The sequence below is a fragment of the Gymnogyps californianus genome, chromosome 2 (genome assembly GCF_018139145.2).
Source record: "Gymnogyps californianus isolate 813 chromosome 2, ASM1813914v2, whole genome shotgun sequence".
Taxonomy (NCBI): Eukaryota; Metazoa; Chordata; class Aves; order Accipitriformes; family Cathartidae; genus Gymnogyps; species Gymnogyps californianus.
The window spans coordinates 157,543,600-157,557,888 of NC_059472.1; the positions used below are offsets into that span (position 1 = coordinate 157,543,600).

At 35.6% G+C, this 14,289-nt stretch overlaps 1 protein-coding gene across 1 annotated transcript in view; it reads left to right on the forward strand.

Annotated features, from left to right (window-relative positions):
- The window catches only part of PTPRN2 (protein tyrosine phosphatase receptor type N2), a 599,582-nt gene that overhangs the window by 229,276 nt on the left and 356,017 nt on the right, over positions 1-14,289 (forward strand). Inside the window, exon 11 of the mRNA XM_050890935.1 lies at positions 7,384-7,463. Coding sequence (XP_050746892.1) covers positions 7,384-7,463 — 80 coding nt within the window. The remainder of the gene's footprint in view (positions 1-7,383; positions 7,464-14,289) is intronic.

The following is a 14,289-nucleotide window of genomic DNA, read 5'->3' on the forward strand; positions in this document are numbered from 1 at the left end:
AATCCTCATCAAAGAAATTTGTGTCCTCTCTGGCTCCTATCAAAGCTATGAGCATGCTGAACCTTTACTTCTGCAAAAGTCCTAGCACGAGTCATGCTTTTCATTAATTTTTAAAAGTCATTTGTGCAAACTGAGCATAAAGTGACTATCATCCCAGTAGACAAATTTTACATGTGATCTCAACAGACTCCATTAACAACACAGGTGTGCAGAGGGCAAGTAGACCTGAAGTCAGTAAAATGCATTGAATGCTTACTGGCTAAAAATTAAAACTGTCTGCTGTTTGTATACCAGGCAGATTACTAAAAGGTATAAAGAAGAATGGAAATATAAATAGAATACAATTATCTTTTTTTTTTTTGATAACATAATTTTTTTATCCTTTAGCTTAATCTTTGGAGAGTGAAAGAAAAATCACTGTACATTCAAGCAGCATTTTGAGACCATTTTCCCACTCTCTCAGGTTCCAAACACTCTCTTGCTATAAAAAATTATAGCACTTGTATGGTTTGTTCTTTTAAATACTGTAATTAAGGACCTTATTTGCATGGCAGGCAAAGCCGGCAACTTTCATGTACTCAGCATGGTGAAAATGTCAAGTTTCATGGCTTGTGACAGATTAATAGAAAAATTATTTTAAAACTCTGCAAATTATTCATAGATATTGAGTAATCATCAGAAGTTGCATTTTGGGAAGAATAAAAATAGGACAAACTGAATGTAGCATCAATCTCTAAATTGAGCGTTGTCTCTTTTTTAAGTCATTTAAATTGTAGGCTTAGCAAAATAATCTTCACCTGAGATGAAGCGAGTTGTAAAATCTTTAAAATACTCTTTCATCATCTTTTGCACTGTGAATTAGTATCAGTGTACTTAGCACAATTTCGATGCATATAGATTAAATGATTAATATAAAATAACTAAAAGTCCATCATTTAGTATTGGTTGGTATCAGAGACCCACCAAACACGGACTGCTGTTGTTGGAAAGCATCCCTTTCTGGACCAGTCATCCCTTTTCTGTGACTTTACTCTTGAAATTATTCTAGTGACCGTAGTATGTCAGTCAGAATACATTTCATTTTTTGGACACCCTGTAGTGCCCTCTTCTCTCCCCCTGAAAAGACGCTCCATGAAGTCACTCTGCAGCACTGATCGTTTGAGGGGGAGAGAAGAGGGCAGTATGAGGTGGCCAAATAATTACCTGATTTATGAAGGCTGTAGATGTAGCTTGCAGAGTAAGTCTGACCTGCAACCACCAAATCCAGACCTAAGTTTTGTTTCCGTGTAGTTACATTTGCAAGATGTGATTGCCCTGAAACTGTCAAGCTATCTAATCTTTGTGGTGTATCTGTTACACCTCACTCAGCTGCATGGTGTAAATCACTCCCATGAAATGCAAGTGGTGATAGAAAATCAGCCACTAACTGGTGAGCACTGCAATTAATGTCTTTCCCTTAGCAGGGATTTTGTTTTTTCATCTTTAGTACTTGGTCATTGTCAGACATAAAGCGTGATGTTAGTACAACAAATCTTTAACTTTCTCTCTCCATGCTAGCTATGTGTTTAGTACAGGACCGCACTTCTGTAGACAATGTTGCAAACAAACTGTTCACGTTTAGTGTATATAAAAGATATAAATATGAATAGGTAACATATTTTCGGCTGTATTGCAGCATGTTGTGGAACACTGTGTCATTCTGCAGTTTAAGGAACATGGCAAGAGTTTCCAGAGAAGGGCTCAAGAAGCTCAATTTGCTAAAACAGAAAAAGATTTTTTAGTTGATCGCTGGCTGTAAGTATGTACATGTCAATAGAAATGTGAGAATACATACAGATGTACACTGACATTTGTTCAGGTGCAAAATGAAGCAAATCTTTGAACAGTAAAGATATTAAAGAGTGAAAGATGTGTGTCTTTTTAGTATTAAGTCTGGGTGATGATCAATATTCTCTACTCAACAGTTCAGAGAAATTATTTTGTAGTAGGTCGGCACAGTACATCCTTCACAGATTTCCTGAATCTTTGAAGATTAGGCAGGTACCTGATTATGTAATATAAATAGAGTATGACACAATGCTTCACAAAATAAATTTTAGTCAACATTTCTGGTAAAAAATGTTGGTGAAACCTGAATCCAGTGGTCAACGGATTTACAGCTGGTCTGAGTAACAGAAGGAGAACAAAATAGCCAGTGTACACTTCTTAATTCATTTATGTATTATATGACAATGACCAGCTGCAATTTTCTGCCTTTGCTTTGCTCTGGCAATCATGTCATATAAACATACTGTATTACAAAAACGCCTTTTTTTAATCATGTGCTTTTTCCCATTAATTTGATTTGACATAAGTATGTTTATATACCTATATATGTATAATATATAACACTTTTACAGCTGTATGAGCATTTTAATTTTTCCAAAATTGAGAAGGTGAAAAGGAGGCTTCAGTGCAATATAAACAATGGACATAAGCTTCAAATTCCTAAACATAGTAAGCAGAGAATTGTGTACACATTGCAAGTCATTAGTTCAAGCCCACCAAACATTTCCTGAAACAATTACCTTTGCTGCTATAAAATTTACTTTGCACAATCCTCTGGAGCGTTACTAATTACTTTTCTTAACCTCCAGAGATTAAAGGATTTTGAAATGAACATATAGACAAGTAGTGACTCTAATTTGAAATCTAAGCTTTATTAAGGCAAGCTCCGTTTTATGAAATAGGGTCATTAAGAGAATGTTTAATGTTGGAAATATCCAATCCTAATCTCCTCATCTTCCTCCAATCTTGAGAAATTGCAGTCTGCCTGTATTTTTTTAAAAATGCGGTGCAACCTCAACTCATTTCCATCTGGCATCAGCTCTATGTCTCATCTTCAAGAATACACATAGCCATGTTGGCACTTGTTTCTCAAATCCTTTTCCACTAGGGGGTATGATAGACTGTGACTGTATTTCACAGTAAACCTTCTATATGATATTATAATGCTAAAGTATACACACATGAGGGACAAGAACAGACATGCAAAGCTTGGTACATAATTTATGGAGCTTTAAATCCTATCATTCATAAATATAATTATAACCTACGGCTTGAAAGTGATGTGGACCTTGCCATATTGATGATGCTCCAGCTCTGTTTATTCAGATCATTCATTTGTTGACAGGCAAAATATAACAAGAATGTTGTTAGTCAGTAAAACAATTAAGGAAAGGAAATACTTCTATTTTACACAAAGAATATTGTTTGTTTCTGTGCATGTTGTGCACCCTCCCACCTTCAGATGTGAAATATAAACCCAAGGGGAGGGGATATTATTAAATCAGCAATCAACCTTCAAGTCATTTTGGTATAAACACTGTAATTATTTCATCTCTAGTAAACAGAATATAAGACAACAGCACATAAGGGTGACAATTTGCAATATGCTTTGAATGTCTTTGTTAAAAAAACCCCTATTATGGCTGAAGGCAACATTATTGAAATTAAAAAAAAAAAGCAGAAGTTATGACAGCCAACAGAGGGGGTAATTAGTCAGTAAATTTCAAGTAATAAATTTAGCAGGTCATTGCAAGAGACATTACATTTTGCGTGGGGACAAGTCACTGTTTATTAGCCTTGAAGCCAGACCTGCTTACCTTTATTCAAAAAAACATCATAACAAAGTATTAGAAAAAAATGAGAAGTGCGATTGTAATAGTATAGTCCAGATGCCTTATAAAACTCACAATCTTCTCTTATTTAGGTGAGTGTGAGTTCACTTATGTCGGAAGAGTCAACTACAAATTTACATAGATGTAATTGTAGTAGCATACAGCTTGGGGGGAAAAAACAGACAAAAAATCTGATCTAAAATACTGTCTTTCTAGATTAAAAGTGCTACTACCTAACATTTTTCATCTCGATTGCAGCAGATGCATGTCTTAGACGTAGGTTATGTTTCAGCCTGGACATTGTGGTTTACATTTCTGATTGCTTTCGCCTACACAGCTGGCTGAGTGCGGGCGTGATGTAACCTGCCAGCCCGGGGGGATGCCGCTGCTAACCGGCAGCACCCTCCCCGATCTGTGGGAATGGTTTGTTTGCAATTCATCAGGTCATAAACAATCGTGCGCACTTCAGTGAGCCTCCGTATTTAGAGTGATGTAAAGACAATTGCCATTAATATTAGCTAGGCTTCAGAGGGTTTGACAGCCGCACAAAAAAGCAGTCTCGTCTATCTAATTTAAAGTTCCCGGTTAGGAAGTATCAGGGGTGCATTTTATACATCTTAGAACCTTTTCTCAGGCTGGTTGCTCTCTTGTTAAAAAGTCTTTTAAAAAATATTTTGCCGTCAAAAAATTACCAGTTTTGTTTAAATGTTCTTGTCCAACACATAATGAACAGCAAGGAATTCCCCAAAGGGCATCTATTGTTATTGAAATGTTTATTTATTGAGCGCTTTTGCCAGAAGCCCCCCATGAGAAAAATCTCATTTTATGAGCTCCTGAAGCAGTCAGTTCCCAAAGCATTGAGCAGAAATGCAATTTTGACCAAGTAATCTCAAGGTCTTTTGTTTGCTTTTAAATAAACAGCAGAATACCAATGTGCAAAAAGTTGTGACAAGCGCTGCTTTATTTTCTGTATTTTGTAAATATTCCTAATGAAGCTGTGCTTATGTGGCGCTCAGGTGATTCCTTACGTTCAAGCATTCAATTGCTACGGTAGAGAAAAACTATATCTCACATAGCAATATATGAGTGGGTATTTTAAATGTTTTCTTCTTTCTGCAGGAGATTTCTTCTTTCCTGCAAAAGAATGGTGTTAACCCAGTATCATCCCACTTGCATAAGGAATATTTCCCCCCCCCCTCTTTTTGCTCTTTATTTCCCTACATGTTCTCATCAGCAGTGAGGAGAAATGACAGTGCTTGTGGCAACGTGTACATGAGCATGGCTCGGATCCTGTCGTGTTCCTGGATTATCCAGGTGGAGTCACTAGAGAATAGTGTGATGGTCCCTGCCAGCCTTCACTCCTCTGAAATCCCTGCCTCTCGCTGCCTGGGCTGGATCACTGAAATGATCCAGTTTTAATCTATATGATTTTAATAACGCCATTAAGTGCATAGCCACGGTGAGTGGGATGGGGGGACAACTGAGGGGGGAGTGAGCTCTGAGCCAGAGACAGAAGCAAAAAACTCAGGCAAGGGAAGGAGGGGAGGAAATGTCTATGTCTTTGCTGATAAAGCTGAAGTGTAACTGCACTGTGCTTGAAAGTTTGCACTGGTTCCAGGTTCTCAGCTATAATGGAATATGCAGTGTAGATTGGGGGGGAATATCTAAAGTTGTTTTTTCACCCTATCATTGTCATGGGACAGCTGTGTACTGGGTTGGTGCCTGCTTTTATTTAAAACAGAGTACCGATTACATTGTAAATGTCTGAGCCGCCGGAAAGGAATCATCATTTCTCTAAGGCCGGCAATGCAGAAAGAAGGACAGTGCAAGATTAGTTATGTTTGGTGTATGGTATCATGAATCTCACAGGTGCCTTTTACAGTTGGTTATCGTAGTGTTAGTGACAGAATTGGGGAATGGCCTGAGTTTTTGTAAAACATTTATCTCAAATAAAATATACTTTGCAATTGTTGAGTATTATAACCTAAAATATTATTTAAATGATGCTGATAAATGCTTTATAATTACCAAACATTATTAAAATACGTTTCTTGTACATTAATGACTTGGCATCTGGAGTGTCCTTTAGCAATAAAATCTCTCTGTTTTCTTTTTCTCCTCCCCCCCGAAGAGTATTTAGAGAAAAATGATTGATTAATGACAGTTCCTATTAACTCCAGAATAAAATGTGCACAGTGCATGCTTTGCTAGTAAAAGATTGAAAGGATGCTTCTTAGTCCTACTCTGATTCCTTTTATGACCTCGAAGCAAAGTCTTGTGGTTCATAATATTTTTTTTGTTCCTGAAATGGAAAAAGTTTAAATGTATTTCTGTCTAGGATATATGTGATGCAATTAAGCACACTTCATTAAGTGCTCTCTGTTGTATGAATGCAAAATATTAACATGTTAGTAAAAGAATAATTTAATACTTCATTTTAAGCCCTGCAACAAAAATATTTTTCAAGTTATTTCTTTTATGCAGCAATTTTTCAGACTTCATTCTCACATAAGCCATAGCTATAGGAGGTCGAAGCATGTTACATGTGCGGTTCCAGCCAATGTAGTTCACCTTTTAAGCAGGGTTCTTATTCATAGTATAAATATAATTATTTTCACTGATTATATGAATAATAAAAACTTAAGAACTCACATAATACATAATATGTAAGTAAACTTTTATAATAGTGCCAATTTTTGTCTTTGTTGACAAAAAATTTGCGCTCTTCTCCTCTGTAAATTATTACATTACAGTTTCTATAGTCTCTTATTACCTGGAAATTTTCTTCAAAAATACATTTACTATATTTGTGTGTGTGTGCATCTTTCTTATGTTTTTCATATATATGTACTTCAGTATAGTTTTAAGGATATCAGAACTGAAATTTCTTTATTCCTTTCATCAGATGTGCATGTAAGTTGGATATTATTGAGATGGGTGGAGAATGAATGCAACATTACATGTACGGATTTATTTTTCTTTAAAAATGCACAATGAAAATTTTTTGTGAAATCCTGAATACTTTACTCTGCCATTCTTCATCTGGCTAATCAGTACTTTCCTCTGTAAATGCCTTATAGAATTTAATGCCGTAAAGGTCCATCAGGCTACACCCAAAAAGGTCCCCACAGAGTCAAATCGTTTCCCCTCATAAGTTATTCAAAAAGGTGATTACCTCTGTTGTTAAAAGATGAATACTTTGTGGTATCTTTCTGGTCAAAATCAGCCATTGGATCAGATATGTCCAAAATCTGTTTCCCGCATATGTTCTTGCAGAACATGATCAAGATAAATATTCTGAGTTTCTTTATTGTCCCTCGACTTACAGTCATGACAAAGGAACTAAGCTTGTATTGATGTTAGGCATATAAAATTTGAAACTACATGTAATCTTCTTTGGATGCTGAATTCCAGTGATGATCTATACTGTACTTGGGTGAATAACAATTTCAGTGCCTCCATTTTGTCATCTTCATAATAAGAATAGTATTTACAGGAGTGTTCTGAAGTTTAGTTAATGTCGTTGAAATTCTTTCAGACAGGCACAAGATACACACAAGAAACCACAAGAGGTATAAAAATGTATGCAAATGTAGCTAATGAAGCAAAAGGAAGAGGGCTAAATGGTGTCTTAATAGGTTCTCTTTAAAAACCTATTTTGATAAGGAATATTATGCCATGTCTCTTGATTATGAATCTTACATTTTTTAATCATCTCTTCCAGCGTGCTGGGACCAGCTGTGACCTTCAGAGTGCACTCAAACCTCCAAAACGTTTCAACTGCAGATGTTGCCAAAGCAGCAGGTAAGTCCTTTTCCTCCATTCCCGAACTGTGACCTCCCACGCATCCGTTTAACAGGCAGTAGCACTACAAACAGCCCAAAGACATCCCATTCTCCCAGAAGATTGACATTTAAAGAGGGAGACAGTCAAGAGGTGAGTGGCACATACGGGAAATTGAAGTGTAACATCTCTGAGTCAATTAAAACTGCCTGAGACTTCCTTGTTTGTCAAGGAAATGGATTAAATAGAGACTTGTAGTCAAGGCCTAGCATGGTGAAAAACTCTTCAGTGTTGTCATGAACTCATAAAACCAGATTGGTTATTTGTAAATGAGGATGTAATACCTTCGCTTTTCCAATACTTTTTTTTCAGGGAACAAAAATGTTATTACATCTTAGCCTTAATTTCTGGATCCAAAGATGGTAGAAATATACCTTTGTTGGTGTGCTGTTTAGGCAGTTTCAATGGCAAGTTAATCTTGGGAGTAAATATTGTATTTCTGGAGCTAAGCTACTTCTGAGTAAGTACCACTGTTCTAAGGACTCCTGTTGGCTTCTTGTCCACTTGGCTACTAACTGTATTATGGAGTTGTTGACTGCAAGAAATAATTTCTGCAAAGTAACTGAACTGGTAACTGATTTGCTTCCAAATTACCCAATTGATAGGTTTTAAAAATTATGAGTAAACAAATTGCAACGTTGCTTGAAAATAGGAACAAAAAAAGTTCATTTAAATAAACACTGGGAGCCCAGAACTGTCCATTAACTTCTTTTGCTTCACATTGGATGAAATTAGTTATAGAAAGAACTGGGGTAGTTCCCATGCCAGAACTTTCTTTTGCAGGACCCATTGGGGAAGGGTCTTGTTAACTGGTGATTAGAGAGTAGCAAATGGGATACCATTTTTCTGAAAAGGGTTTAGATGTGTACTGTCAAAACTAGGAGATTACAATAAAGTAATTATCGAATTATAGGACACCTGAGTGTGTATGATTTATCTGGGAAAAATTAAAATGGCTTTTTTATAGGAATGCCCTGCCTTGTAAACCTGTTGAATCTCTCTGAAGGGATCAACAAATATGATGCAGCTGGTAGAGCCTGCCTGGATTGCCAAAGACTTTTGACAAGGTCTTTCACTAGATGTTTCTAAGGGAACTAATTTTTTCCTAGAATGTGGAATACAGAATACGAAAATGGTGGATCAGTAATTCGTTAAGAGGCAAGAAACAGAGATTAGGAATAAATTATTAGTTTTCTAAAAGGCTAGAGATAGCAGAAAAGTAGAAGGATCTCCGCGGGGACTGTGGCATTCGACATACTTATGAGTTAGAAAAGCGGGTGAGCAGTGTGATGAGAAATCCTGCTAATAATACTAAATTATTCACAGTATTAAAGGTGAAAGTTGATCTTAGAAAAGTATAAAAACCTCACCAGACTGACTGTGGACTCACAATGGCAGATTAAATTAATTGTAAATTAGTGTAAAAAAAATGCATATGGAGAAAAAAATAGCTTTACATATGAAGTTATAGGTCTAAATAGACTATTACTGCTCTGGAGTAAGAACTTAGTGTAGTAATAGGTAATTTAATGAAAATAACAATTCAGTCTCCATTATCAGTTGAACAAAGAAAGTGTTTTTAAGAATTATTTAGAAAGGAATAGAAAACAGAACAGTATCATTTGTTTTTTCATAAATCTATCCCTTGCCTATATTTAAATATGACATACAGTTCTGCTTCTCATGCCTCAGAGAGGTTGGAAACTCTGGTTGAAATGGAAAGATTCAGAGAAAGGCAGAAGGCATGACTGTAAGTATGGAATATCTTCCATATAACAAATGGTGAAATAAGGCAGGAATCTTTATTTTGGAAAAAAAGATGAGTATGGTATGAGAAAGGTCTGACAAGTCCAGAGTGGCACAGTGAATGTGGACAGGATTGTGCAGTGGCTCTTACAATGCAAGAACAGATGAAACTGGCAGAAGGCAGGTTCAAAATAAATCAGAATGCAGTTTGTAGCTTTGCCTGTTGTGGATAATGAAGCTTACACGTGTTCAAAAATGTACATGTAAACAAGTTCATGGAATAGACATCCATTGAAATTTAGGAAGTCCATAGAAACCTTGTCAAGTTCAGGAGGTTCCTGATGTGCCTTGGCCTGTTCCTAGCAAGCTACTCTGAAATGTATAAATGTTCTGACTAATTTATTTCAGCAAAACTCAAGAAGTAACATTAGGTTTTTTCTTACCACTGGGATCAAAGTAGTTGTTTTCAACTTCCTTAACTTAAATATTGCTGACAAAGTAGGGAGGTTCTGGGGACAAAAAAATGTCACCCCAGAGGAAGATCTACAGATTCACCAACTTAAATTAATCTTTTATATTGTAATTTTATCTACTCTATATATTCATATCCCAGGCATTTCCTAACTTCTGTTTGTTTAGTACGTTAACATTTTCAGGTTTTGATGGCTGCAGAAAGAGGTTTGTAGAAGTCTTACATCAGCTCCTCTCAGTATGTCACCATGGCCATAGTATTGTTATAACTAAACCTTGTGTTTGCCTTTTACAAAAAAACTGCTCACAATTCTATCCAGCCGTCAAACATTTTAAATTAAAAAAGTATCTCATTTTTCTTTTCTAATCCATAAATAAGGCTGCAGTAGCTTGTCAATGTACTCGATAATCAGTTCATTTATTTTAAGCAAACTTCTTACTTGCAGATCTCTGAAGTCAAAAATAAATTCAGTTAAAAGATCAACAGCAGTATATACTTACATAAGAATTTTTTTCAGGCTTTAGTTTTAATTAGAAATTTTAAAAGTCTACAGTGTCTTGAACAAAAGCATTCCAAAAACTTAATTTACCAAAGGAAACCAAAGCAGAATGAATGAATGCATACTTCCAGGGTAGGCACAGGTCAATGCATTACTCCATGATGTACTGCTATTAGGTAACTTGACATCCATCCAGCAACTCTGAAAGCAGATCCCGTTTATAGAAAATGAATAGACCAAACTGACAGAAGGATTTCACTGTCCGTCACATCCTTAGAAACTAAAAGAATTTAGAAATTGAGGTAATCAGATGCCATAGTAATTATGGGAATGTAAATTATCCAGATTTGCAAAAAAGAATCTATTTGTGCAGATGTTATGTACATGCACGTCTCACTGTTATCCACAGGAACAGTTTCTGTGCAGCAGTTTGATCTTATTCATGTAGTACGTATTTCTGTAACCAAAATGGATAAACTGCATATTTTCCTTGCATTATTTAGGTTTAAATACAGGGAACTGTAGTTAAAGTTTTCCATCCTCCCCTGTGGAGTTTGACAAATGTTCAGGTTAGAGAAAGCATGGGAGTCTTTGGCAACTATGCAAACAGATGAATGACTTAGAATATCTACTAAAAAATAGAGATATGGAAGTATGATAATAAAAATGGTTTCCTATGTTTTCTTGGAGTTTGAGATCCGTTCTTCTTGGTGTACGCGAGACCCAGCTTGAGGAGAGATAAAGCTCTAAAATCCTTCAGCCACATTCTTGCTGATAAAACTTTTTTCCCAGTAATCCACAGTTCCAATTCTGTGTAAATGTTTTGATTACTTTTTTTGCAGTTTCTAGGGCTACGTAATTACATAGGAAAGCTGACAACAGAGTAATTTAGAATTGTGAATAGCTTGCTTTCTCACAGTAACAATACCTTTATTTGCTCTTTGACTACAGAGCAGAAGGACAGCCAACGGTTTGCCAGCATCGCAGACTTTCACATTCATGATATAGAATATATCTTGCATCAAGTAGCTGTCCTCTGGCCTATTTCTGTTTAATAAGTCAGGCTCAATGGTGCAGTGTAATTTCATCTCAACATTTTGAAGAAATAAACTTTTTCTAGACATAGATGACCTACTCTAGAAGTAATTAATTAATTAATTGGATGGGGTTCTGAGCAACCTGGTCTAGTGGAAGGTGTCCCTGCCCATGGCAGGAGAGTTGGAACTAGATGATCTTTAAGGTCCCTTCCAACCCAAGCTATTCTATGATTCTATGATAATTACACTTGGCACACGACATCATTTAGACAAATGAATGTGCATTTAATTTCTCTTCAGTTTGAAGGTTAGGAGAAATCTAGCAGAGAACAATTATCAGTAAGATAACTCTATTTATATAAAATTGCAATATAGTCAGTACAGTCACAAGCAATGAGTTTGCTTTAGAGGTACTCCAGAATCCCACCGTTTATGCAAAGACATGTATAGTAACAGTGATAATTAGAAAAGAGGAATCTTCTGAAGTTTCCAAGCATAGAATTTTAGCATCAGATGGCTGTAACAATCTTATACATACTGCACACATGAAAAAGAGATGTAGGAGAGAAGTGTTGTGCACAGACAATCAGCATGAAATAAAATAAAATTAAATTAAAGCATTTGCTTGTGCGTAGCTGCAGCCTTTTACTAGTTAGAATCATGCTTACATTTTTTTGGTATTGTCTTAAAATGCAACTTTTTAGGTGTTATAAACACAGGAGACTGAAGAGCAAAGGGTTGTATGCACAGTGTAGGCATATTAGTGATAGGGGACAGGCAGCACAGCAAAAGGCAATGCATGGCCAGATATTAGGGAATTAATAGGTCTTGTGTGCAGGTTCTTGCGTCTAAGATATGTTGTGATACACACCATTATGAAAAGTCAGAAATCTTGATTTAATTTTTTAAAATATATTAGAATATCAAGAAAATTTTTCAATTTTTTTTTTAATTCCCCTAACTTTTAACTAAGCTATTGATTTAGTTTGGGTTTGGTTTAGGTTTTTGATTTTTGTTTGTTGCATTTTTTTACTTTTCTGTTGCCCTGCTGGTGAAACCTACATTTTGGCAATGTGCATGGTTTGGTAGGGACCATTAATCATGACTTGGAGAGTAGGGTGTTGAATCATATAACCTTCTTGTCTAAAAATTATTTCTCTGCCAGCTTTCTAATTCTGCAAAAAATGCATTGCAAAATTAATTCCACTGAAAGAAAACCCACAAATGCAAAAATACTATATTATCATTAAAATTTAACTGTATAACAAGTTAATTTGAATAAAGATACCGCCTCAAAAGTATTGGAATAGATAAAAAAATACATATAGAATTCCTTAGCAGTTTTAAACCAGTGCAAATGATTAAATTTGTAAACTTACAGATTTTGAGATTTGACACCTACAAATTTGGTCATGTCCCAGCTGTGGTGAAATATCCATGGCAACAAATATTGCAATAGAACTTTTTGACATTGAAACTGAATATTTTTGCTTAAATTGGCAGCTCTAAACAGACAAAACATGATCCTTAGCTTTTAGCATTAAATAATTTCTTTTGAGATGAAAGGGGTACTTCAAAACCCTTAGAGTTAACTTACCCTGTCTAGTGATTTAAGCTGATGGTGTCTTATTGGTTTGGAGTGGTCCAAGATGTCACAGTTTTAATCTTAACTAAGATGACTAAATGGCCAGTCATATTAGTGAGCCTGGATTCAGTTGGTGTAGAAGGTATTTATGCCTTATTCTGCCTCCGATATGTTTCTTTTGCATGGCAGGTCTGAACTGTATTTATAGGCATCAAAACTTACTCTTCTAAATATGTAGGCTTAAGTATCTAAATCAGTGATCTCATTTCAAAAGCTCTTACTTCCCATCACACCCTACAAACCTTTAATGACCTTAGATAGTTAGCAGGATTGAAATACAGAATTTTCTGATGACCAAGAAATTTAAAATTCAAAGCCATGTCAGACAGTGAAACAACCCACCTACATTAAAAAGATTATTCCAGGTTCTTCTTCAACTTGAAAATACTGGTGAGGAACCTGCCTTACAAAGTCACTGCAGAAATCTGTTTATTGCTCCCATTTCTTAAGCACATTTGGCAAAATCGCAGTTTTGTCACGCATCCAATCTGGGCCCTGTTAAAAACGTCTGAGACTCTGACATGAACATATTTTGATTTCCTTATAAATTCAGTGCTACAAATACCCATTATGAATATATTTTAAAAGACTTAACTATGAAAGTACAAATGATTGGTTAAAGCTATAGTGCTTAGCTGCATTCTTTAGCTGTTTGCAGCAATTGTTTGTATTAACCTTTAGTATAATTGAAATATACATTTCAACTTTTAGCACATCAGATGTAAGTCTAAAATATTGCAAATTATTTATATAACTGTTCTCTTGTATTCAGTCATGAAATGTAGTCCTCTTTTTAGTGGTCAGAGGGGGTTATCTTTCCAGTTTGCTGCATAATAGAAATAAGTATAATAAAAAGCACATTTATAGAATGCCTCTGTAAAGCTTGCACACCTCTTAATTTCATGGTCTGAAATTTGACAAAAGAAGGCACAGAGGGAAGATAATTTACTCAACATTAGAGAGTCAATTGATGAGGATCTGGTACGCAACTTACATTGACTGTTCATTTCCGGGAACGCTGCAGAGGCTCACTCTGCTCTCTAGCCAATAAGTATTGACCATACCAGCATTGTTGACAGAAACATGATAACTCTATATTATTATCCATTATTAGCAAGAAAAGTTTTCTGGGACATTCTCAGGAGAACAAAAGAGAGAGAACTGTCTTCAGATTTATCTTCATGTAATATAACTTTGGATCTTCATATAATAAAGCTCCATGTAATGTGTATCTGTGAAGAATGCATAAATGTAGAGAAGGGAGACTAGGAGAAGGAACAACAGAAAAATGAAGAATCAACTGCAAGAGTAAGATTATGCAAAGTTTTATGTAGCTATCCATGTATTTAGTTAAAAGCATATTTAGAATAGATATGACTGACTCATGT